The sequence below is a fragment of the Sceloporus occidentalis genome, unplaced genomic scaffold (genome assembly GCF_023333645.1).
Source record: "Sceloporus occidentalis isolate IW3139 unplaced genomic scaffold, rSceOcc1.0.p SCAF_3, whole genome shotgun sequence".
NCBI lineage: Eukaryota > Metazoa > Chordata > Lepidosauria > Squamata > Phrynosomatidae > Sceloporus > Sceloporus occidentalis.
In genome coordinates, this window is record NW_028316983.1 from 575534 (window position 1) to 599932 (window position 24399).

At 51.9% G+C, this 24399-nt stretch overlaps 1 protein-coding gene across 3 annotated transcripts in view; it reads right to left on the reverse strand.

Annotated features, from left to right (window-relative positions):
* Window positions 1-168: 168 nt before the first annotated feature.
* The window catches only part of SLC12A5 (solute carrier family 12 member 5), a 151862-nt gene continuing 127631 nt past the window's right edge, over window positions 169-24399 (reverse strand). For 2 of the 3 annotated variants that reach the window (XM_089513382.1, XM_089513380.1), the window contains exons 13-26: window positions 21609-21727; window positions 20924-21022; window positions 20456-20575; window positions 19589-19693; window positions 18971-19139; window positions 18671-18866; window positions 17854-18023; window positions 17443-17574; window positions 13438-13545; window positions 10245-10367; window positions 4945-5150; window positions 4694-4708; window positions 4321-4454; window positions 169-2464 (exon numbers count right to left, since the gene is read on the reverse strand). In XM_089513382.1, the coding sequence (XP_089369508.1) occupies window positions 2373-2464; window positions 4321-4454; window positions 4694-4708; window positions 4945-5150; window positions 10245-10367; window positions 13438-13545; window positions 17443-17574; window positions 17854-18023; window positions 18671-18866; window positions 18971-19139; window positions 19589-19693; window positions 20456-20575; window positions 20924-21022; window positions 21609-21727 (1788 nt within the window). In that variant the 3' untranslated portion in view covers window positions 169-2372. The remainder of the gene's footprint in view (window positions 2465-4320; window positions 4455-4693; window positions 4709-4944; window positions 5151-10244; window positions 10368-13437; window positions 13546-17442; window positions 17575-17853; window positions 18024-18670; window positions 18867-18970; window positions 19140-19588; window positions 19694-20455; window positions 20576-20923; window positions 21023-21608; window positions 21728-24399) is intronic. The other variant, XM_089513381.1, reaches the window with a different exon arrangement.

A 24399-nucleotide genomic window follows, 5' to 3' on the forward strand; every position in this document is an offset into this window, starting at 1 on the left:
GCTGTGGTTGACGCATGGCTCAGGGTGCGATGCCCCACAGTATTTGAGGAGAGGGGCTGCTGGCGCACTCTGTGCAGGGAGAAAGAGGCACATGGTGGGACCAAGGTTAACTTCCCCAGGCACGGGCCTAACTTTTGGAGGGATGGGTAAGCCAGACACATGTGTTTGTATGTGCATGTGCAGATGTGCAAGTGAACTAACAAGAAGCGGTGCCTTCTACCCAACCCAGGAAGAGAAACAGGAGCAGCTTCCTCCGGGACCCCAGACCCCAACATCCCCTTCCCCACTTGCCAAAGAGACAATGGGGGAAAGAGCAGAGGGGCTGAACGCAGGTTGCGCGGGGCGAGGTGAGGGGCATGTGCGGCACGGAGAGTTGGAAACTTAGCAGGCGGCACTTTGGAGTGGAAGCTCAGATCTGCTGCAAAATCAGTTCAGGTTGTTCTGGCCCTTTTCTCTGAAAAAGAAGAACCCGAAGAAGAAGAAGGAGAAGAAGAACAAGGAGGAGGAGGAGGAGGAGAAGTAAAAGCCAAAGAGAGAACGAGTGCACACAAGGGGAGCAGACACCGGCTCGGCTGCCGCCGCCACCATCCACAGGAAAAAGTCCTTGGGAAACCACTTGCATGCGAGTGCCGGACGCTTGCAAGGTCCGGGCTCAGTCCTGGCTACCGGCTTCCCCCGAGGAGGCAGCTGCGGCATCATCATCATCATCATCATTGGCATCATCCCCAAGCCCCAGGCCTCTATGGCCTTCCAGGGCTCCCCAAACATCCCTCAAAACGTTATACATTATCTCTCTTTCTCTGTATAGTATATTCTTCACCTGGTTTCTTTTTCACATAAATATGACCACTTTAAAAATACATGTCCTGTGCTATGTACAGTATATACATTTGCCCCGGAGCCGGGGCAGCGTCCTAGCAGGTTTCTGAGAACTATTCACATTGGTTAAAAGCTCCACAGCTTGTGGGAGGGGGCACGGTGGTGGGGGTCCCAATAGCCTCACATGCAAACATGTTTTGGTATAAAGAGGAGGAAGGAGGGGGGAGATGAGGGACGGGGGAGCAGAATCCCACCAAACTTCTCAGTCCTTCATGGAGAGCAATGCGGGGGGACAGGGACAGGAGAAGCTGGATGGAAGCCCCCCGAGGGGTTCCCAGGCAGGTGGGCTTCCCTGCCCTTGGCCAGGCAGGTGGGGTCCCAGGGCAAGGAAGGGGAGGAGAGGGTTTGCGCTGGGGCATGGGAGGGGGTGCCAGAGGGGGCTGTGGGGGCAGGACAGCTGCCCCTCTGCCCCTGGGGCACAACTCAGTCTTGAGGTCATGGGGGGCATTTGGGGTGGCATGGCCTGGGGGCTGGAAGACCCAGTCCTAAAGTGCAAGGGGGGCCCTGGAGCAGGTGAGGCCCCAAGCCAACAACTGGGCAGGATTGGCCGGTTGGACACACACCTTTGTCTTGGAGGGACTTTAGCCGGGAAGGAGGCAACGGGATGGAAAGTGCAAAATGGCTGAGGAATCAGCTGCCACTTTTCCCCAGCATTATTTGCAGGGGGCAGAGGAGAAGGACATGGGGCAGTAGGCATACTCTCTGGACCTGGTGCCACCGGTCACCCATAAGCGGATCTACTGTAGGCCCAAAGGGGCAAATGGCCTAAAGAGGGACCACAGGGAGTAAGCCAAGACGCCCCGCTCCCATCTCAGAGAGCTTCAGGCAAAGGAGTGCAGACCCCAAATCTTGGCCCCGTGGCACAAGAGGCCTCCACTGTGGGTAGAAAGAGGGTCAAGGGTGGAAGGCAGGGGGATAGGAGGGGAGAGGCCAGCACTGGCAGGGAAAGCATGCTGGTAGCCATGGCTGGTGCCTCTCCCCATCTGGAGCTGGGTGGCACTGGGTTGGCAGGTGGGGGGCAGCAATGGGGGCAAAGAGCAGGTGCATCCAACAGAAGGCAACAAGAGATAGAAAAGCAGGTGGGGAGCAGACCCGGCCAACGTCTCCGGCCACCCCGGGCGGGCCGGGAAGCGTCACTTAGCTGCCGATGGTGCTCTGTCCGTCGGTCCATCTGTCCGTCCGTCCGACTGTGAGGGTCAGTCCAGAGTCGGCGTCCGATCTGTGGGTCAACACAGCGGTGGTGGTGCTTCTGCTGCTGGGTGGAGGCAGCGGCTGCCTCGGTGCTCAAATGTGCCCGGCCTGGCGCTGCAGTTCGGGTACCAAGGGAGCAGGATGGAGAAAGGGGGAGAAAGGGGACAGGGGCCGGCAGGTGGTTGGGGGACAAGGGGGCAGGAGCGACGGCGCCAGCTCCTTTCTTGCGCTCTGGGACATGGGGGCAAGGGGGCAAGGAGGGGCTCTCAAGGGGTCTCCAGGCGAGGGGCACAGAGGGCTTCTCAGGAGTAAATGGTGATCACTTCCCGGCCGCCGCCGCGCACCAGCAGGACCCGGTCCAGGTGCTCCGTCAGCACTTCCAAGAACTCCATGTCTGGGTCGAAGGTCAAGGGTTGGACGGGTATGACAGGTGCCCCTCGCTCCCATCACCAGCCCCCTGCCCTGCCCTCCACTTCTGCCCAGGCCCCTGCCTCCTGCCCCACATGCTATCTCACCTGCCCTCAGCCCACAGGCTCCGTCTCTGAAACGTTGGGTCCGTGAACCCAGCCCCAAATATACTGGGCCCCTTGCAGGGTTGGTGACCCTTCCTTCTCTTTGTGTCCATCCTTCCTGCTCTTCCAACAGAGGCTGAGCAGGTGCCCTGGCAAAGTCGCCATTCAGAGTGGACTGCATCACCTCTTAAGGGTCCAGCCAACCCCGGGGTTCTCACACTTCTCCCTCCAAAATCCCAAACGTGTCCCTGCAAAAAAGCCCTTGCTGGGGGAGCAGGAGCACCTCTTCAGAGAGGAGAGGAGAGCTTAGGTCTTGCCCCTGCGCCAGCCATGGTTGCTCCGATGCCCAAACCTTCACCATTCATGGTTGTGGTCATAATCTGAGCCAGAAGGACAGCCCTTGCACTTGCCACAGAGGCAAAGCAAAGCCCTGCCAACCCTCACCCCGCTGCCTTGGCACCCTTGGCACCCTTGGCTTCACAGTCCCATTAACAGCATGTGCCACCCTGTCCACAGAAAGGGCTTGGCCTTCCTGATTGTGGGTTTTAAACCCAGCAGGCTGGCTGCCTGCTCTGCCCAGGCCAGATGACCATCTTTGCCAGCCCCTCCTCCTGTTCCTCACAGGTCAGTTCAGCAGTTCCTTGCTCCATCTCTATGTCTGCAGGACTCTGCAAACACAGGTTTCCAATCCTTCTCTTTGCTCTGCCTCCTCAGCCCCTCGTGCAAAGTTCTTCCATGCGCTGGACCCCCAGAATCCGAACCAGCAGCCCCTGGGAGCTAATGCCACTTTTGTCTTATCTGGTGAGCATGAGCCAAACTATGTCTATCTAACAAGGAGGGTTATATAAGAGGGCTGGATAAGCTCAGGGAATAGGCTCTTTGCCAGTCAAGCCTTGCATCAGGGACAGAAGTGCTAAAACATCTGGGACTTTGGAAGGCCAAGGATGCAGGAGCTTTGCTGCCTTTCTTCCCTAGTCCTCTTTGCGCTCTGGACGCTGGCAGAGGCTGGTCCCAAAAGAACCAGGCTGCCACTTCTCTGCTGTGGGGACGCCTGAGGCCAGAAGATCGGGATCTCCATAAGTGTCGAGGGAACATTTTGCTCAGGGCCATCAGGGATTTCTCTTAGCTTCCCCAGCTGGTGGTGGGTTCCAGGAGGTCTTCAAATGCAACCTCTTCCCTCTTTCTTTGCAACTTCTGCCTGGGGAAAAGTGCTGTGAGATAAAATAATAATAAAAACCCTCTGCTGCATTTGGGGTGCAGTTGCCTCTGTGGGGCTCACTTAGGGCCTATGCGGCTCCTGGGAAATAGACCATTCTCACTTGCCCAGTAGCTGTGCCAGTCCCTTTGGTGTACCGTCCCACTGGGTGAACCCCCTTTTGGGTGTCAGCCAGTGCGGTCCGATGTCCTCGCACTCCCCAAGTGATGCCACTGCTTCTGACTCTAAAATGGAAGCCCTCTGTTAAACCCCAGAGTGCTTTTAGCTTCTTGGCGTGCCCAGGGCACCTTGACCCCCATGGGCAAGGAAGTGGTCTACCTAAGCTTTCCTCTTTGTCTCCCACCTAGGAAAGTGGGGCCAGGGAGCATGTGGGCAATGGGCTAGCGCTGCGTCCTTTGCCCAAGAGCTTCAGGTGGAGAGCCTCCTCTTCCTCTGCTGACCCTTCCAGGCTGCGCAAACTCACCCATGCCCGTTCTGCTCCAGAACCACCACCGGCTTCAGCAGTGGCACCATAGAGGATACAGTTCTCATCGCCCTTGCGATTCCGAGGGGGTCCTGGCATGTTGAGCAGCACGAGTTTGGCATCCTGGGACTTCTTCACGATCGCCTCGTTGAGCCGGACCGCCGTGTGCATCCTCCTCACGTTGGACTGGTTCCTATGGGGAAACGGGGGGTGGTTGGGTGCCGGGTAGGTGTCAGGCTCTCCTCTGCCCCAGAAAGAAGCCCACTGCCCCATCCTGGCTTGGTTCCCCCCCTAGACACAGCACTGCCCTTCCTGCGATGGGGCAGGGGGGCGAATGCGCAGCCGGAGAGACCCTTGGCGCCTGCCTCGTTTTCTCCCCCCTTCCACCCCCGGCTTCTCCCACAAGCAGAGCAGAGCATCAGAAACACTTACAGGGTCTCCCACTCCCTGGCAGCGGAAGCAGATGGAGGACAAGGAGGAAGAGAGAGAGCAGGTCATTCACTGCCCAGGTGCGAAGGTGGCACGGCTGGCCTTCTCCTGCCAAGGGCACCGCCTGGTGCCACCCACCCCCCGTGCACCTCAAAGAGCCTTGCATGACCAGGACCAGCATCCAGGAGCTGGTCCTTTAACCCAGCCCCCAAAGGAGCCGCCCAGAGAGACCCCGCTGGGCTGAGGGGACTCACGGCTTCATGTTGAAGAAGTCCTTGATGCTCTCGGGACTGACGGGGCTCTGGGAAGCCTTGTTCTTCTCGGCCACCTTGTCCTTGGTCCATGTCAGGTGGACCTTCTCAGGGGCCGCCTCACTCTCGGCCTCTGCTTCCGTTTCGTCCCCCGGCGACTGAGGGCTGCTGGAGAAGGCCGTGGCGTTCTTGTCGTGAATCAGCTGCACCTGTTGAATTGAAGGGCAATGGTGGTGGTGGGCCCAGGCGGATGGATGGGTGGACGGATGGACTGATGGGGGTCTGCCGGAGGGGCCCTATTCCACGCAATGGATGTGGGAGGCATGGCAGAGGGTCTCCTCTGTGATGGCACCTGGTTTGGGGCCTCTTCTTAGAGGCCCAACTGGTACCAACTCTGGCATCATGCCAGCGGATCTTCGCTAAACCCTTTGCAGCTTTATTGACTCCATCCAAACCCAAAAGGGTGCATGGTTTTAAAGCATCATCAACCGCGTTGACTAGTTTTACGCTCCCTTGTCTTATCAAATTAATTTAATATGCTTTAACAGAGAGTCTGTGAACATCTAGATGGCAATTCCATAATCACAAAAAGTCAACACGGGTTTCAGAGAAAGAAGTCATGCCAGACAAATCTTATCTCGTTCTTTGATAAAATTACCAGCTTTGTAGATGAAGGGAAAGCTGTGGATATAGTATATCTTGATTTCAGTAAGGCCTTTGACAAGGTTTCCCATGACATTCTTGCAAACAAGCTTGTAAAATGTGGGCTAGACAAGGCAACTGTTACATGGATTTGTAATTGGTTGACCGGCCGAACCCAAAGGATGGTCAGCCATGGCTCCTTTTCATCCTGGAGAGAAGTGACCAGTGGGGTGTCCAGTGGGGCTCTGTCCTGGGGCCAGTTTACTATTCAACATCTTCATCAATGACCTGGATGACAGAATTGGGAGCATACTTATCAAATTTGCAGATGGCCCCAAATTAGGAGGAATAACTAATACTCCAGAAGACAGGATCAAGATCCAAAATGATCTGAATAGACTAGAAAGCTGGGCCAAAGCTAACAAAATGAAATTCAACAGGGAGAAATGTAAGGTACTGCACTTAGGGCTGAAGAATGAAATGCACAGATATAGGATTATGGGGGACACCTATTTGAACGAGAGACTTATCCGTATGAAAGGGATGTAGGAGTCCAAGTAGACCACAAGTTGAACATGAGTCAACAGTGTGATGCGGCAGCTAAAAAGGCCAATGCAATTGTAGGCTGCATCAATAAAAGTATAGTGTCTAGATCAGGGGAAGTAATAGTCCCACTCTGGTCTGCTTTGGTCAGGCCCCATCTGTCAGAACTAGTCATTTGAGTTCAGTTATAATGATAATTCATACATATATATATTCAGTTAATCGAGTTTAGTTACATATGTATTCAGTTAGTTGAGTTTAGTCAATATGGTACTTCGTATGTATGTATGTATGTATGTATGTATATTCTTCCTTACAACTGTTATCATATTATTCTTGTTCTGTCTATGGGTCTTTTGTGGGAAGGGGTTGGTAGAGAGTGGAAAGGTTCAATAGATCAAGGCCTGCTGAAGAAGAGGCCTAGCTGGGCAGCTTGGAATGCCAGTGACAAGGTTTTGCAGCCTCTGGCCTCCAGCGTTACAGTCCCTCCTGAGAAAGCCCCGGTTGCCCTCGCAAGGTGTGTGCGGCGTGGGATTGCAACTGGGCTGGAGAAGGAGGGCCTGGGAGGCAGTGAAAGCAGGCTTTCTGCCTGTAGCCCTCAGATTCTGCAAAAACCTGTCAATGGGTCCCTTCTGCCTTATTTCCACAATAAGCTTTCTTTCTTTGGAATAGGTTTCCATGGGGGTGACTGGTCTCAGGATCCCAGATCTCACCACCTGGAATAATAGTGTGTCCAGTTCTGGGCAAAACAATTCAGAAAGGACATTGAGAGACTGGAGCCCTGTGTCCAAAGGAGGGGGACTAAAATGGTGAAGGGTCTGGAAACCATGAAGCCCTATGAGGAAGGACTGAGGGAATTGCTGGGGATATTCAGCCTGGAGAAGAGAAGGTGAAGAGGGGATAGGATGAGAGCCCTGAAGGGATGTCATACTGAGGAGGGAGCAAGCTTCTTTTCTGCTGCTCCAGAGAATGGGACCCAATGGAACAATGGAGGCAAGCTCCAGGAAAAGAGATTCCAGCTCAACATTATGGGAACTTCCTGAGAGTAAGGGCTGTTCAACAGTGGATCACACTCCTTCCTTGGAGATTATAGTGGAGTCTCCTTCTTTGGAGACTGTTATTAAGCAGAGGCTGGATGGCCATCTGTCAAAGGGGATGCTTTGCTTGTGATTTCCTGCATGGCAGAAGAAGGGGGTTGCACTGGATCAGGGCCCTTCTTGAGGTCTCTTCCAACTTTACGATTCTACGATATATTTTTTCCTGTTTAAACTGTGCTAAAATTGGTGCCGTTGATTCAGTTGTTGGCTGCCCTGAATTCCCTTGATACAAGGCAAGAGGTAAATATTCAGACCAACCAACCAACAGCTAATGAATTATAGAATCACAGAATCATAGAATTGGAAGAGACCCCAAGAAGGGCCCTGATCCAGTCCAACCCCCATCTTCTGCCATGCAGGAACTCTCCATCAAAGCCCTCCCTGCGACCGATGGCCATCCAGCCTCTGCTTAAAGATCTCCAAGGAAGGATTGTGTTCCACTGTCGAACAGCAGTGCAAAAGGAATGTGAGCAACTCAACCAAATGCACATAGGCGCACCCCATGAACGTCTTCAGTGGGGCACCTTCTTTCTGCTACCCCAAATAAACTGGGCAAGCCTGGGCTGCCCACTGGCTGGAGCATGGAGAGCCTCCCAGTCTGGGCATTTGGATCTATGGACTCAGTTCTCTGGCCGCCTGCCAGCAAGTCTCCCAAGCTCTGTATGGGGCATGGCTGACTTCCTTGGGAAAAACCTTCTGGAGAAGACCATCCTGGTCACTATGGAGATAGAATCCCAGTTACTTAACATGCAACCCAACGTACTGGATTGCAAAAGAGGGGTCCCTGTTGAGATGCACATGGACTTTGAATTCCCTGGACTTTGGAAATCTCCCTTTTGCCCCATGGCCAGAAAGAAGAAGAGCCTGCCTGCACAAAATATATCCTCCCCAGCATCACATCTTTACTAAGGACAGAAACAGCAAACCGCAGGCATCTGACTAACACCTCCAACTGTTTTCTTTCTCCTGTTTGGTTTGTAATACCTTTGCCTGAAGAAGAAGAAGAAGCCAGTGGAGCTTCGAAAGCTTGCAACAAAAGTCCATTGTGCATTTCAGTTGCCCAATAAAGGCACCACTGATGGGTTATTGTTTGGATTTGTTAAGTGGCCGACACAGCTGCCCCTGAACGCAACCCAAAGGACAGACTACAAGCCATGAAGAGCACCATTCTGGATGAAGCCACAGCAAACCTGGACCACCAAATTCCGCCACTTTGTACTCAATCCTAATCACTTCCCTTTTGGAATAAATTGTTCCCATAAGTCACTGGCACTGCTATGGGCACCCAGCTGGCACCAGAGTATGCAAGCATCACCAGGGCTGACCTGGAGCAACGCTTCCTCATCTCCTGCACCCAGAAACTTCTGTCTGGGATTCGTCAAAGACAACTTTGTCACTTAATTCACATGAGAAGTTCCACCAGGATTTCAGCAACGTTCGCCTGCCTCAACCTGAGTGTGAAATCCAAGTACAGTTTCTGGACATCGCTGTGCAGCTGCACAATGGACATTAAGCACCAAGCTATATTGAAATTCCACAAATGGTCACACAGGCTCACATGCCTCCAGCTTCCACCTAGAACATACTGCAAGGTCTCTTATCATAGAATCATAGGATCCTACTTTGGCTGTGAAGGAAGATGCCATCCAAGCCCACCTTGCGACAGGCGGCCATCCAGCCTCTGCTTCAAAACCTCCAAAGAAGGAGGCTCCAGACCTGCATCATCTCAGACCCACAAGGCAAGGACTCAGCGCTCAGGGATTTGCAGCAGGTGTTTCTCAAACTACAACATGCGCCCAGGGAGCAAAACAAACCATGTTAACAAGGCAAGACTGAGACCCTGGAACAATATGTACTGGACAGTCTTTGCACAAGAGGACAAACAGACTCTAATCTAATGCTAGAAACAGCCATACCCCAAACCAGTCGCAGGACATTTCCCTCGGACATTCGGTCTCTGGTGTTCATTGAGGGAAGGTTGGAAGGAGAAGCAACTGAACTGGGCTAATTCCAGTCCATTAGCAGAGGGATGAACAGAGACAATGGTTTCTTTGCACACTATATATATTCATAGAATCATAGAATACGAGAGTTGGAAGAGACCCAAGAAGGGCCCTGATCCACTCCAACCCACTTCTTCTGCCATGCAGGAACTCTCAGTCAAAGCAGCCCCTGAGACAGATGGCCATCCAGCCTCTGTTTAAAGACTTCCAAGGAAGGAGATGCCACCAAAATCTCCAAGGCAGAAGCATCTTACAATGTCAAAAAGCTCTTCCTAATGTTGAGGTAGAATCTCTTTTCCTGGAGCTTGCATCCATTGTTCCGGGTCCTAGTCTCTGGAGCAGCAGAAAATAAGCTTGCTCCCTCCTCAATATGACATCCCTTCAAGTATTTAAATAGGGCTATCATATCACCTCTTAACCTTCTCTTCTGAACATCCCCAGCAGTTCCCTAAGTCTCTCTTCATAGGGCTTCATGGTTTCCAGACCCTTCACCATTTTAGTCATCTTCCTTTGGACACATGGCTCCAGTTTCTCAACATCCTTTTTGAATTGTGGGGCCCAGAGGTGTGTATACACAGGCCTGGTCCCCACCTGAAGTTGCCTGCGTCCTGCTCCCCCTTGGCTACTTTTAATTGAGCCAATAAATTCCCTTATTGAATATTAATTGTGGGTGCCCCCCCCCCCCCGGGACTCAGGCATTTGGATAACCTCAATACTATCTGTGCCCACATTTGCCTTGGGGAGGGGTCATAGAATCACAGAATCCTAGAGCTGGAAGAGACCCCAAAGAGGACCATCCAGTCCAAGCCCCTTCTGCCATGCAGGAACTATCCATCAAAGCATCTCCATTGACAGATGGCCATCCAGCCTCTGCGTAAAGACCTCCAAAGAAGGAGATCCTAATATCCTCCAAGGGAGTGTCCTCCACTGGCAAATAGCTCTCACTCTCAGGAAGCTCTTCCTAATTGGATGGGGGGCACAGAGCCCCCCTCCCCAGCCCCCCATTCTGTGGCCTCACCTCTTCCTCGGGCTTCTCCTCGTTGTCGCCAACTTGTTCGTCTGGGACGCTGAGGTGCAGCCGTGCGTTGGTGGGGTTCTTGCGTCGGATGGAGCCACGGGACTCGTCCGTGATGCTCTGGATCTGTGGGGAGAACCAAGTGGGCTTCAGGGGGAGCCGCTGCCCAGCCAAAATGGAGGGGTCAGCTGCCCTGGAAAGGGGACCTCCCCGGTTCAGGCCCACTTTCCAGTTCCCCATGGAGCCTGTTGCTTAATGAAACGCCTGGGCCTAGGTAGTAGATCTGTAGGAAACTGGGATCCAGTAAGGAAATGTCTAAGCAACAAATGGGGAGAGATGACAAGTATTGGTTTTAAGGACTAATGGAAAACCATTTTTGTAGGTAGATATATCTGAAATTTAGATCGGTTGGACTATTAAAGATGGAACCAAGAAGGTTTAATACTAGAAAAAAGAAGAGAACAGTCAGCCTTCTTTATCCACGGATTTTTTTATCCACGGCTTGAAAATATTCCCCAAAAGTATAAATTCTGAATAGCAAACTTGATTTTCCGTTTTATATAAGGGAGACCATTTCACTATGCCATTGTATTTAATGGGACTTGAGCATCCACGGATTTTGTTATTTAACATCTATATGAAGCCGCTGGGTGAGATCATACGGAGTTATGGAGCTGGGTGTTATCAGTACGCTGATGACACCCAAATCTATTTCTCCATGTCTCGTTCGTCGGCCTCGAATTCCGATGGCATCTCTTCTCTCAATGAATGTCTTCGGGCAGTAATGGGCTGGATGAGGAAAAACAGATTGAAGCTGAATCCGAATAAGATGGAGGTGCTCACGGTAGCGGCCCCGAAACCAAGAATTGGGTTGCAATCCCCAGTCCTGGACGGGGTCACACTCTCCTCTAGTGACTGCGTTCGCAGTCTGGGGGTGCTCCTTGACTCGCCGCTCCGGATGACAAATCAGGTAAATGCGACGGTCAGGAGCGCCTGCTATCAGCTTCGGCTTATACGCCAGCTGCACCCTTTTCTGGAAGTAAGGGATCTCGAGACGGTTGTGCACGCGCTGGTAACCTCACGCCTTGACTTCTGTAATGCACTCTACATGGGGCTACCCCTGTGCCTGGTTCGGAAACTACAGCTGGTTCAAAACATGGCAGCCAGGCTTGTCTCAGGAACATCTAGGAGGGACCACATTACTCCGGTTTTGAGGTCCCTCCACTGGCTGCCTATCAGCTTCTGGGCCCAGTACAAGGTGTTGGTTATCACCTTTAAAGCCCTAAATGGCTTGGGTCCAAGCTATCTCAGGGACCGCCTCTTCCCGTACAATCCTCCCCGCGCTCTCCGGTCCTCTGGGAAGAACTTACTGCAGCCTCTAAAATCTAGGCTTGTGTCGACCTCCCAGAAGGCGTTCTCTGCTGTCGCCCCCAAACTCTGGAACGACTTGCCGGATGAGATCCGTCAGATAACATCATTAGACAGCTTTAAAAAAGCGGTCAAGACGGATCTCTTCCGACAGGCCTTTCCAGATTAACCATCCCGGCCCAGGTTCCCTGATTCCCTCATTCCTCCCGTGGCCCCATCTTAGTGATGGTCGAGGATCAACAGAGGGACATCAGGGTTTTTAGTCTTTAATTGTTGTTTTTATGCTTTGATATTGTGTTTTAATATGTTATACTGTTTAATACTGTCTTAAGGGGGGGAGGGATAAAGTGTTTTTAATTGTCATATTTTATATTTTACTGTTGTTAACCGCCCGGATTGGTTTGCCAGAGGGCGGTATACAAATAAATATTATTATTATTATTATTATTATTATTATTATTATTATTATTATTATTAAATATTATTATTATTGTTATTCATGGGACCAAACCCCAGCCAAGGATACCAAAGGCCCTCTGCAATACATATGAAGACTAAGAACGGGGAGAACGGAAGGAATATAGCTTAGGAAACGAGTGCAAAACAGCCTTCAAAGTGCTTGCATGCTTGTTTTATTTCGTCCCTTGTCTCGTGTTATGGGGTGTTTGTTTTGGTATGTATGCCATGTTACGTATATTAATAACAATTGTTAAAAACCATCCATGCATGGGATGCCCTCGGTTCAAGGTGAGAAGGGCAATGGCTTGCAGAAAACCCATTGGGAGCAGAGGTCTTCAATTGCTGCGGATGCTGGAGGGATCCCTGCTGCCCCTCAGCCCTGCTTGGCCTGGCAGGACCCTGGAACTGGCAGCTTCGGCCACAGCGCTGGACATGGGCAGAAGATTTTGGGGTATGTGTGACCCCTCTCCGAACTCGTCTCGGGACCCCCGACCACTAGGAATGGCTTTTGTGTGTCTCGGAGATTCCTAGGCGGTGTGCTGGCGTTTTCAGTGTCACAAACCTGCTTTTTCAAGATGGAATGTTATACATTTCCGAGTTTCATCCCAAGACAAGTCCAGAGAGGGGTCACACACACACCAAAATCTTTGTTTTGTGCAAAGAAAATGGCCACCGCTTGTCACATTCAAACACATGGCAAAGCTACACTTGACAAGGATGGGACCTATTCGTAGTGGTTGGGGATCCTGAGATAAGTTCAAAGAGGGGTCACATGCACCCCCAAAAACAAAATTTGGCACAACCAAAATGGCCACCCTCTTGGGGTTCAAGGGAGGTCCCTGTAGCTCCCAAAAGTTGGCACCCCAAAATCTAGAACCTCCAAAAGTTGACACCCCAAAAACAAGGAGGTGGGACTAAGACTGAAAAGGGGACGGAGCACCTGTCACTTTTGATTTGACGAGAGTGGGGTTATATACTCCTAATGGGCTTTTAAGGGCTGATTTTTATATTCTGACTTTTAATCATTTTTTAAAAAAATGCTTTGAATTCTGTGCCTAGTTAAGTGGCATTTTCACAGCAATGTTTGTATGTTTTTTCCTGTCACCTCTTCATATGGAAGCCCAGTTTGGGGGAAAGAGAGGGTTCAGGCGGAGGAGAGTGACCGCAAGGGCTCCCAAGGCCACCTTCTTACATCCTGCAAAGACCCAGCATTGCACCTGAAGCCCCGCACCCCACTGGGGCCTTTGATGGAGAAGGTCACTCCCTTGACCCTTCTGGGGGAGCTGCTCCCTTGGTCTGACCTCCAGCCCCTTTTCCGCGGGCAAAGGGAGCGCTGCGGCGAGGCAGCCGCCTCACAGCCTGGCCTTACCTCTCGCTCGCGCTCTGTCTTGGTGAGGTGCATCTGCTTGAGGATCTGGGACCTCTGCTCCATCACCAGCGTCTTCTCATAAGTGTAGGCAGAGATGTCGCTCTCGTGCTGCCGGGGGAAAACATGGCGGAGGGGAGGAAGGGTCAGCGTCTTGATGCCACACGGGAGAGACCTCCTTTACCCCTTTTGCTGTTAACTGCCCTGGAGCTGATCTGGACCCATGGCGAACCTATGCATCAGACACCTCCAAGAGCCCCCTCTTTCCTCCCCTGCTCTGCAAAACTCCTGCAAACTCATACTGTTGAACTGTTTTAGATTTGTAAGCCACCTTGAGTCCCTATATTGGGAAGAAGGCGGGATATAAATAAACATAACAACAACAACAATAATACTCATGAGCTCTTTAATAGAGTCCATCCATCTTGCATGGGGCCTTCATCTCTTTATGCTTCCCTCTACCTTTCCTAGCATTACTCTGGTCTTTTGCAATGCGTCCTTCCTTCTCCTGATGTGTCCAAAGTACGACAGCCTCAGTCTTGCCATCTTGGCTTCTTCCAGGGAGGTTTCTGGCTTGATCTGCTCCAGGACACCTTGGTTTGTCCTTTTGGCTGCTGTCCGTGGGATCCTCAGCCCTCTTCTCCAGCCCCACATCATCTCCAAGGAATGGAGTTTCTTCCTAACTGTCCAGCTCTCACATCCATCCATGGCAATAATAGGGAATACAATGACTTGTATGATTCTATCTTTTGTGCTCAGTTACTGTATATATTCTTGCATTTTAGGATCTTCTCTAGTTCTTTCATCATAGCCGTCTTTCCCATTCTTAATCTTCTTCTCATTTCCTGACTTCAGTCCCCATTTCTATCAATGTTTGATCCCAGGTATGAGGACCCTTTTGCCATTTCTGTCCCCTCATTGCCCGGGTTGAACTTGTGAAGGTCCTCACTGGTCATTAGTTTTGTTTTCTTTATGTCCAGCAATAGTCCTGCCTTGGCACTTTCTTCCTTGTTCTTCCTTAGGAGTTGTTCCAGGTCTGTGAGGGTTTCTGCTAGGATTATGGTGTCCTTATATGGGTTTTAAATTAAAAGGGATGTTGGATCGCCTAGCCTCTAGCAGTGCCCCAATGTGAGAACAGCAGCCGGCCCAAATGCTAGGGAGCGCCAGCGCAGACCGGACAGGCCCTTGGTGGCTGGAATGGCACAATCCCTTCAGAGAGGTGTGTGGCGCAGGGCAAGGATCACAGAACCCTAGAGTTGGAAGAGACTCCAAGAAGGGCCCTGATCCTTCCTCTGCCATGCAGGAACTCACCATCAAAGCACTCCCATTGACAGATGACCTTCCAGCGTCTGTTCAAAGGCCTCCAAAGAAGGAGTCTCCATTGCCCTCCGACGGAGCAGTGCTTTCCATTGTGGAACAGCTCTTACTGTCAGGAAGATCTTCCTAAAGTTTAGATGGAATCTCTTTTCCTGTAGTTTGAATCCATGCATCTGGTACTTGCTGAAAGTTTGGGAATCAAAGGGCACATCCCTCTGGAAATGACACCTTTTTGTTGAAACATTTCGACTGACTGCTTTGCCATTCTGACCAAACCTTTGGCCATTCTTCCTCCTGGAATAAGCCTTTCAACTCCTGGGAAACTGCCTCGGGTCATGATTCTCCCACTAAATTTGCCTGTTTGGGGCAGTCCCAATTCGGTCCTGGCTGGACACAGGCAGACTCTCTGTCCACTTCTCCTTGGACTCCTTGGCTGAAGGTCTTGACCGCATGCGTCCCTGATAAGAGTTTTGTGCCTGAATCCAGTCACATATTGCCCTCTTCTAAAACCCTCTGAAATTAGGATCAGCTCCCACCTTTTACCACATTAGTTCTGGTGTGAACTTGAGAAAGAGTGTCTTGGAGTGAAAGTTGATTTCCTCTTGTTGTTACAAACGAACTAATTTAGGATCTGCTCTCTGGAGTTCTGGGTTTGGAACCGATGAACATTGGCTAAAATCCTGGCTTTTGAAGAGTTGCCTGAGCCCTCTTGCTACTTCCTAGTGTAATCCATAGGATCCTAAATCCATTCCCCCACTGAGGTCAATTGTGGGTGCCCTCCTGAGACCCCAGGATTTTGGGGGGCAGTCTGACCCTGAGCGGCTGCCCAGAGAGAGAGGGGTGCTGCAGCGGAGGAAGGGGCCCCTCTGAACCGTGGAGAAGGACAGGTGCCTTGACCCCTCCAAAAATGGAAAGCTGATCTCCGCAAGAGCGGTGTGCCGCTTCTCGTTCCAGATTTTGCTGGCAATTCTTGTCTTTCCTTTCTCTTATGAACTCATTCTGACAGTGAAAGAGCCCCTGAGAGAAAATGCTCAGTGAGAAAAACAAAACAACGCCTTCCTGATGAACTCGCACTTGACGCCGTTTTTGCAAAATCCTGGAGAACAGGTGAGAATGCCGCCAGAGAACTCGAGATGCGCAAACATGCTCCCTCTCTTCCAAAAAGGCAAAAAAGGAAGGCCCAGGAAACTACCGTCCGGTCAGCATTTGGTCCCCCGGCAAGGCATTGGGATTAGCAAATGGCATAAATATGGAATACATGGAAATCCCATGCGATGGACCCCAAATTAGTTGGAAAACCAAAGAGCTGTCATGGATGGCTGTGCCTCAAACTGGGAAAAAGGGTCTGTCTTTGGAGGGAATCCTTATCAAATCTGCAGATGACAGAAAACTTGGAGGAGTAGCTAATGCATTTGGAGATAGGAACAAAAACGAATAAACCAGGAAACTGGGCTGAAATTAATAACATGAAATTCAACAGACACAAACGCAAAAATTCTACATTTGGGCCACAAAATCCAAATGCACCAGTATAGGGTGCGGGATACATGTCTCAGATCAGCAGTACTACATGTGAAAAGGACTTTGGGATTATCGTTGACCATCAGTTGAGCATGAGCCAGCAGTGCAGTGCTGCAGCAAAGAAAGTGGATGCTATTTCAGCCTGCATTAATAGAAGCGTTGTTTCTAAATCAAGGGAAGTAATAATCCCACTGTATTATGCGCTGATGGTCAGTCTCATCTGGAGCCTTGCGTTCAGTTCTGGGTACTTAGTTTTAAGGATAGAGACAAGTTGCAGCAGGTTCAGACAAGGGCAATAAGGATGATGAGAGTTATGGAGAAGGGAATATGGAAGCATCTGGGCACGTTCAGCTTGGTGAAGAGAAGACGGGGTGACATGGCTGCCCTCTTTCTATGCCCCAAGGGATGTCAGAGAAACAGGAGGGGGTACGTTTGATCTCTGCTGCCCCAGAGGCTAGGACCAGCTTATCCTTCTTTGGAGGTCTTTAAGCAGAGGCTGGAAGGCTATCTGTCAATGGGGATGCTTTGACTGAGAGTTCCTGCATGGCAGAAGAAGGGGACTGGACTGGATCAGGGCCCTTCTTGGGGTCTCTTCCAATCATTCTATGATTCTATGACCAGGTCTAATGGTCTGAAGTTACAGGAAGATAGATTTCGATTGAACATCAGAAGGAACTTTTTGGCAGCGAGAGCAGTTTGGCAACGGGACCAGTGGCCTAAGGAGGTGGTGGGGTCTCCTTCTCTGGACGCCTCCAAAAAGAGCTTGGGGGCTGCCTGCTTTGGGGGATGCTGCATCTGGAGATCCTGCTCTGAGCAGGGGCTGGATCCGATGGCCTCTGGGAGCCCTTTCCAACTCTAGGATCCTAGGTTTCTTTGCCAGCTGAGGTCCAAGAGACACATGTTTGTGGCATTTATCCAGTGGATGAGAGTGGCCTTCCTCTGCTTCCACATTTGTTGGTGCAAGGCAGTGATGAAGTGGGCATGGCCAAGCACATGTGTGTTGGGTGCTGGTGGAGAATGGCAAGGGAAGGCCGGACTGGATCGATTCCCCCTTAGCAGGAACACCATGACCTTTGCCCCTCAGGAGCCCCCTCACTTTCCCTTGGACCCTTCAGGTGCCATTGCTTCCCCCCCACTGCAAGACCCCCCCCCCACGCCTCCTCCTCTCACCATCTCCACCACTTCCACTTCGGCAGTGATGCGCAGATGGTACAGGAAGGTGGTCAGGTCCTTCTTCATCTGGATGCTGTTGTCATCCATCTGGGCCACAGTGAAGATCCGCATCTTGCACTTGCGCCAAACCTCCGCAGGAGAAGAAAGGAGGAGGGTACATTCATCAAGTGCCAAGGGTCCAAGGAAGGGGCTTGGCTCTTCCTGAGCCAACAGAGACTCACACCCAGCCGTGCCCAGAGACCCCAGACATGTGGGCCACACAGCAAATGGTGGAGGATGGCCACCCTCTCATGGACCAGACCAGGGCAGGTGGCCTTTCCTCGTGGCTAGTGCAAGGGGAGCCCATTATGATCCCTGGCACCGGTTCCTGCTGCCCGCCCGCCCGCCTGCCCTCCTGGCGCTGGGTACCTTGTGCTGACGCAGGAGGAAGGGGAGAAGCATCAGCATCCCTCCGTCATGGACGATCCACCAGACGTCGATGTGGCCCTCGGAGAAGCGCTCTGTGTTGGCGGGGAACATGGCCACGTTCTTGGCCACAAGCAGCGCCACGTGTCCGGCCGTGGTTTCTCGCACCAGTTCTGCAGGGCAGAAAAGGAAAGAAGGAAAGAAGCCTGGGCTGTAGGAGCCAGGCCGCTGGACCAAGGAGGGGAGATGGGGAAAGACCTGAAGGGCTGACCAGGCGGCTATTGCGGGCCTTTCCACAGACAAAGGAGCCACTTTGTCAGGAACGTATGTGTGCCTGCATCTTCCTCTCTCTCTCTCTCTCTCACACACTTTGGACATACGGTTAATAGCAAAAGGCCATAATGCTTGGCAAGATGGAAAGAAGCAGATCTGTTTGTACCAGATCTGTTTGTAAAATGTACCAGATCTGTTTGTAAAATCACTCAGAGGTGATAAAACGTTTGTAGTGTTCTTTTCTCATATGTAAGAACAAAAGAAGGGACAATTTATATCCCGTTGTTGTTGTTAGTGTTGCTGCTGCTGTTGTCTATGTTCTGGTGGGCCTTCAACTTTCTGACTTATGGCAAACCTAAGGTGACCCTATCATGGGTTTCTTAGACATTGCAAAAATAATATTAATATATCGGAAGCCAGCCCCTGGAGACATGGGGGAGGACCCTCTCCAGCAAGGTCTCCTTGGCCCCCGACTCCAGCCTGCGCCTGAGGTCTTTCCCATTTTGCCCCATAACACCCCACAGCTCCCATGGGGTTGCCCTCCTACCAATGAAGTTCCTCCAGGTCTGGTGGTCCTCCTTGGTGCGCCAGTTGCGCGGCCACCCGACAAGGACGGTGTTGTGCTGGAGGCCCCCCAGACCGCTGGACTGGATGAGGTGGGACATGCCGTCACGGACGTTGGAGGAGGTCACCACCTGGCAGAAGCCCTTCACCTTCTCGGCCTCCATCATCCGCCGAATGGACTGCAGGAGGCAGGAGAGGGTCAAGCAGGGTCCTCAGAGGACAACAGCCCCATCTGTCCTCCCCACAAGGCTTTGTCTGCCCCACAACCCTCCATGGGACTCACCTCCTCAGCCCGCTGGACCTGGGGGTGGTTGTCCAGGAACATGCCCTCCAGGACGGAGCCCACTATGGTCAGCCCCTTGCCAGCCTTCAGCTGGTTGGTGAATGACAGCAGCTGCGGGTGGACGACGTTCTGGTCCTGATCCACGCGGACAAGCACCAGTATCTGTGGCCTGGGGAAGGAACCAGGTTATTTGACCATGGTTATTTGATACAGAGGTTATTTCTCAGAGCCCCAGCGTGGCCCAGCAACCACACTCTCCCATGGGGTTCCCATGCCTTGCAGTGCTATGGCTAGGCTGCCTCTCTCCTTCTCAGCCACGTTATGCTGACAGCAAAATCCCTGTCCTCACTCCTAAAGCCATCTTGAATGCCTTCCCCATCCTTCCCTTGTCCCTCCTATGCTCCATTCATTTCCTCCTGGAGCCCATTCACCACCAGCAAACCCCACCATGATGCCTCCCTCGGCCAGGCTGTTCTGTTCACTGGATGGCTACCCCATTCCAGCCCCCCAGCATTCTCCCTTCCCTTTGTTGCCAAGCAGAGTCTTTCACAGACTGTCAGCCCACCTGACCATAACCCACCCACCCTGAGCCCGATATGCTCACAGACTCTCCCTCACCTCCAGTTCTTTGTGTGGGGCTGCCCTTCTTCCAGGCGCAGGAGAGCATATCGGGCCGCACTGAGGGAGAGACCGCGGATCCCATCACCCCACTCCTTCTCCGCTCTGGAAGAGGCAACAGAGCATGTGAGAGATGCAGAGAAGGGCCCCTGCCACCCACTCCGACCAGGACCCCTGAGACCACCAGGCCCACGGATATCAAGGGCCATGCCTTAGGCCCCCAGGAGAGCACCTTGGGACTGGACCGCCCCCCCCACTCCATGACCTTGTTTTGGTCAGGATGGGCAGGCAAGGTGGAGACAGGTCCAGCTGTGCTCACTTTGGGCATTGCCTGGTACCCTGCAATATCTGGGGGCAACTTCTAGATGTGGCTGCCATTTGCACCACCATCATGGTCTCCTTTTGGAGGAGGGCTAGTTCCTTGCAGTGGCTTGGCACTTGCATCCCACTGGGATGGTTCTTGGGGGGATGCAGGGTCCAGGCTTATTCTCCTCCCAAACTAGGGACATTGAGGTGAAACTGCTGACCGGTGTCACTCCCCAGAGTCCAGGAGCGCATGGCTCTGCTGCAATTGCTGTGCAGACGGACAGGGGAGGATGCTGCCCTGGCATTGGGCATGGGTTGGGAGGGTCTAATCTCAATTTGCTCTTAATGAAAGGGAAGCTTTCACTGTAAGACACACACAGTCTTTAAAATAAAAATAGCGTCCAAAAAATGGAATGAATCACTGCTGTCACCAACACATTAAAAGGGGCAATGGTCTTGCTGACTCCAGATCTCTGGGGCCTGATGACTCAGAATCCCCCCTTCCCACCCATTCCCTGCATTGCTCAATGGACAGGTCCCTCCCCCCCAAAAAAACCTTACCCTCGATATTCAATATATTTATAGATGAGTCCGGCGATCAGCATGGCCACTAAGGCATAGTACCAGGAGCAGATGAACATCAGTGAGAGGCAGAGGCTCATGCCCAGGAAGGAGAGTGTCCTGCAAGAGCCAGAGGCATGTAACAAAACCCCTTTCCCACCTCCCTTCCTGCTAAAGCCTCGCTTCTATCCCTCCATCTCTCCCTCTTTCCCATCCATTGCTGCTGCATTCACTTTGGGGGCTGTTTTTAAGCAGAGGCTGGATAGCCATCTGTCCCAGGGAGGGCTTGGAGTGTGTCTCCCTGCGTGGCAGAAGAGGGTCAGACTGGATGGCCCTTGGGGGTCTTTTCCAACTCTGCGATTCTATGGGCGCCATCTCCCTGCCTCACTTGCCCCCAGGGGCATCCCCAAAAGGATGCAATGGGGCAGATTCTCCCGCCCGGCCCTTCCTTGGGCAGGAGGCACCCACCAGTGGTAATAGCGGAAGCGCGGGCGCCAGTTGGGCGTCCTCAGCAGCGTCTGCACTGCGCAAGCCAGATTGACAAACATATAGCACATCAGGAAGAACCTGCGGGTGAAAGAAGAAAGACAGGCACAGGTTGAAAGGTGGGGAGGGGGGTGAGAAGCTGGGGCAGGGCGGGCATAAGGTTGCCACAGGCCCTGGGGTTTTAGGGCCAAAACCTGAGACCCATGTCATGGGGGTGGACACATTAGGCATCAACCACAGCTGCAAAGAGGATGCTATCCAAATAAAAGAAGTGCCAAGACCAACAAGTGAGGTCCCCTCTTATCCAGGCAGTGCTTTTGCCCTGAGATTCCTCCCTGCCCCATGGGACAGCTTTGACCCGAGACCTGGTAAATCTAGGGCAGGAGGGAGAATCCCAGTTGACCCTGGGAAAGGCTCTGCCCACAGGCCCCTGGACCTTCCCAGCCTCCTCCTCCCCCTTTCAAGCATGGCACCACTGAGGCAGGCTGGACCCAGGATGCCTCCCTCCATCCACATTTGGGATCTTCCAGGCTGATGCAGGGGTGTGTGTGGGTATCCCCTCGATGCCTTGGAAATTGGGGTCCAGTGGGTAGCCCCTGGCATATGTCTTCCCATGCCCCTTACGATGCGGGGTTCCCCAGGGAGGCTGGCTGGCCAGCGGGCGTACATGGAGAGGATGGGGGCCACTTCGTCCAGGGAGGCAATGAGGATCCCGATTTCGCAGATACAAGCCGTCAGCAGGAGGGCCCAGGTGGGTTCCCCGTTCGCCTTGCCATGGCCAAACACCTGCAGGGAAAGAGCGGGAAGAAGGAGACAGAGAAGGAGAGACAGATTCAGCAAGCTCTATGGCTGGAGGTCCAGTCGTCCATGCTGCATTCGGTGAAGGTCACTCTCTATGCCCCATTGCCTCTGCAAATGAAGGGGACTCATTTAAGGGGTGCAGACCTTCCTTCTTCCTAGCTATTGGCCCATCCCAGCCTCTCCCAACACCTGAGCCTTGGGGGGCAGGCATTTGCATACTTACACTTTGGAAACTGCTTAGGGAGTGCTTAAGTGTACTGAGTGTCTAGATCAAGAGAAGTAATAGTGCAACTGTATTCTGCTTTGGTCAGGCCCCACCTGGAATAGGGTTAGCGTGTAGACCACAAGTTGAACATGAGTGAACAGTGTGATGCAGCAGTTAAAAATGCCAATGCAATTTTAGGCTGCATCAATAAAAGTATAGTGTCTAGATCAAGAGAATCATAGAATCATAGAGTTGGAAGAGACCACAAGGGCCCTGATCCAGTCCAACCCCATTCTGCCATGCAGGAAATCCAATCAAAGCATCCCCAGCAGATGGCCATCCAGCCTCTCCTTAAAGACCTCCAAAGAAGGAGACTCCACTACACTCCTAGGGAGTGCGTTCCACTGTTGAACAGCCCTTACTGTCAGGAAGATCGTGCTAATGTTGAGCTGGAATCTCTTTTCCTGGAGCTTGCATCCATTGCGCCATTGGGTCCTGTTCTCTGGAGAAGCAGAAAATAAGCTTGCTCCCTCCTCAACATGACATCCCTTCAAATATTTAAACAGGGCTCTCATATCACCTCTTAACCTTCTCTTCTCCAGGCTAAACATCCCCAGCTCCGTAAGTTGTTTTTCATAGGGCTTCATGGTTTCCAGACCTTTCACCATTTTAGTCTTCCTCCTTTGGACACATGGCTCCAGTTTCTCAATGTCCTTTTTGAATTGTGGTGCCCAGAACTGGACACAATATTATTCCAGGTGGGGCCTGACCAGAGCAGAATACAGTGGCACTATTACTACTTCTCTTGATCTAGAAGTAATGGACCAAAAGGAAGGGCTATTGGTCAGTAGGCTTGACCAGTCTGGCCAGCCTCTCCATCAGGGACCTTTGCCCCGGGGAGACAACACACCTCCTGAGACATCTAGTCAGGCCCACAAGCCACTGCTTCTGTAAGAGCTGCTTAACAGTGGAACGGATGCACTCAGAAGGCAGTGGATTCTCTTGACAATGAATGCCCTACTTACAATGCCCTATGTAGAATGCCCTACAAGCATTTGCTATTTGTTGGTATTCCTCTTTGGAGGTTCCCCCTTCTCCTATTTCTTATTCATGTATATGTGTTGTGTGCTTTCAAGTCATTTCCAACTTATGGCGACCCTAAAGCGAACCAATCATGGGGTTCTCTTGGCAAGACCTGGTCAGGGAGGGTGTCATTGCCCTCTGCTGAGGCCGAGAGAGTGTGACTTGCCCTAGGTCACCCAGAGAGTTTCCATGGCTGAGCTAGGAATCGAACCCTGATCTCCAAAGCCATAGTCGGAGACTTAAACCACTAAGCCACGCTGGCTCTTATACAGATCTTTTCTAAATCTCAGTTCATCTGAAATTTCCTTGTACCCTGCTTTCTTTAGACAGGTCCCATTTCCCCTTCCCTACCTCACCTTTAGGGACCTCCAAGCAGCACAGAGTCCCTTGCCTTTGAGCAGGTCTGACCATGGGATCTCACCTAGTATTTCCCTAAGTTTACCCAAATCGGCTTTCTTGAAGTCCAGGGAATGTCTGGCTCCCCCTTTCCTCTGTATAGCAAATCCCCAAAGGACATGGTCTCTCCCACCCAAGGATCCCACTGTTTCCACCCACTGACCAGTTCATTCCTGTTGGTCAGGATCAAATCCAAAAGAGCTGATCCCTTTGTTGCTTCCTCCAGCTTTGAACCCTGAAGCGGTCTGCAAGGCAAGCGAGGGCTTTGTGGGACCTTACACTCCTGGCAGAGTGTGGCTTCCAACAAATATCAGCGAAGGTGAAGTCTCCCATCACTAGTCTCTCCTTTATGAATAATTAGACATTTCTTTTAGGAAGGCACCATTGAGAATGCCTGTTTGGCTGGGAGGACTAGAGGAGGCACCCACAGTGAGGTCAAGGTTGCTTTGCTCTGCCTTTTACCCAAAGGGTCTCAACCTGTTTCCCATGCTCTGTCAGAGGAGATGGAGCAACTGTGGCATAAAATCCTAGAGCTGGAAGAAGGGGACCTAAGAGGCTATCAGCTCAATAAAGGATCTCCAGGAAGAGCATCCCCAGAAACAGTTGCCCAGCCTCTGTCTGAAGATGTCCAGGGAAAGAGATCCCACTTCTCCAGGTCACTGGTTCCATTGCTGAACCACTCTCAATGTCAAGATGTTCCTTCTAACATTCAGACTAGGTGGCCCTTGGGACGGTTAAGAGGTGATATGATTGCCCTGTTTAAGTATTTGAATGGATGTCATATGGAGGAGGGAGCAAGCTTGTTTTCTGCTCTCCAGAGAATAGGACCTAATGGAGCAATGGATGCAAGCTACAGGAAAGAGATTCCACCTCAACATTAGGAAGATCTTCCTGACAGTAAGGGCTTTTCCACAGTGGAACATACTTCCTTGGAGTGTAGTGGAGTCTGCTTTGGAGGTCTTTCAGCTGAGGC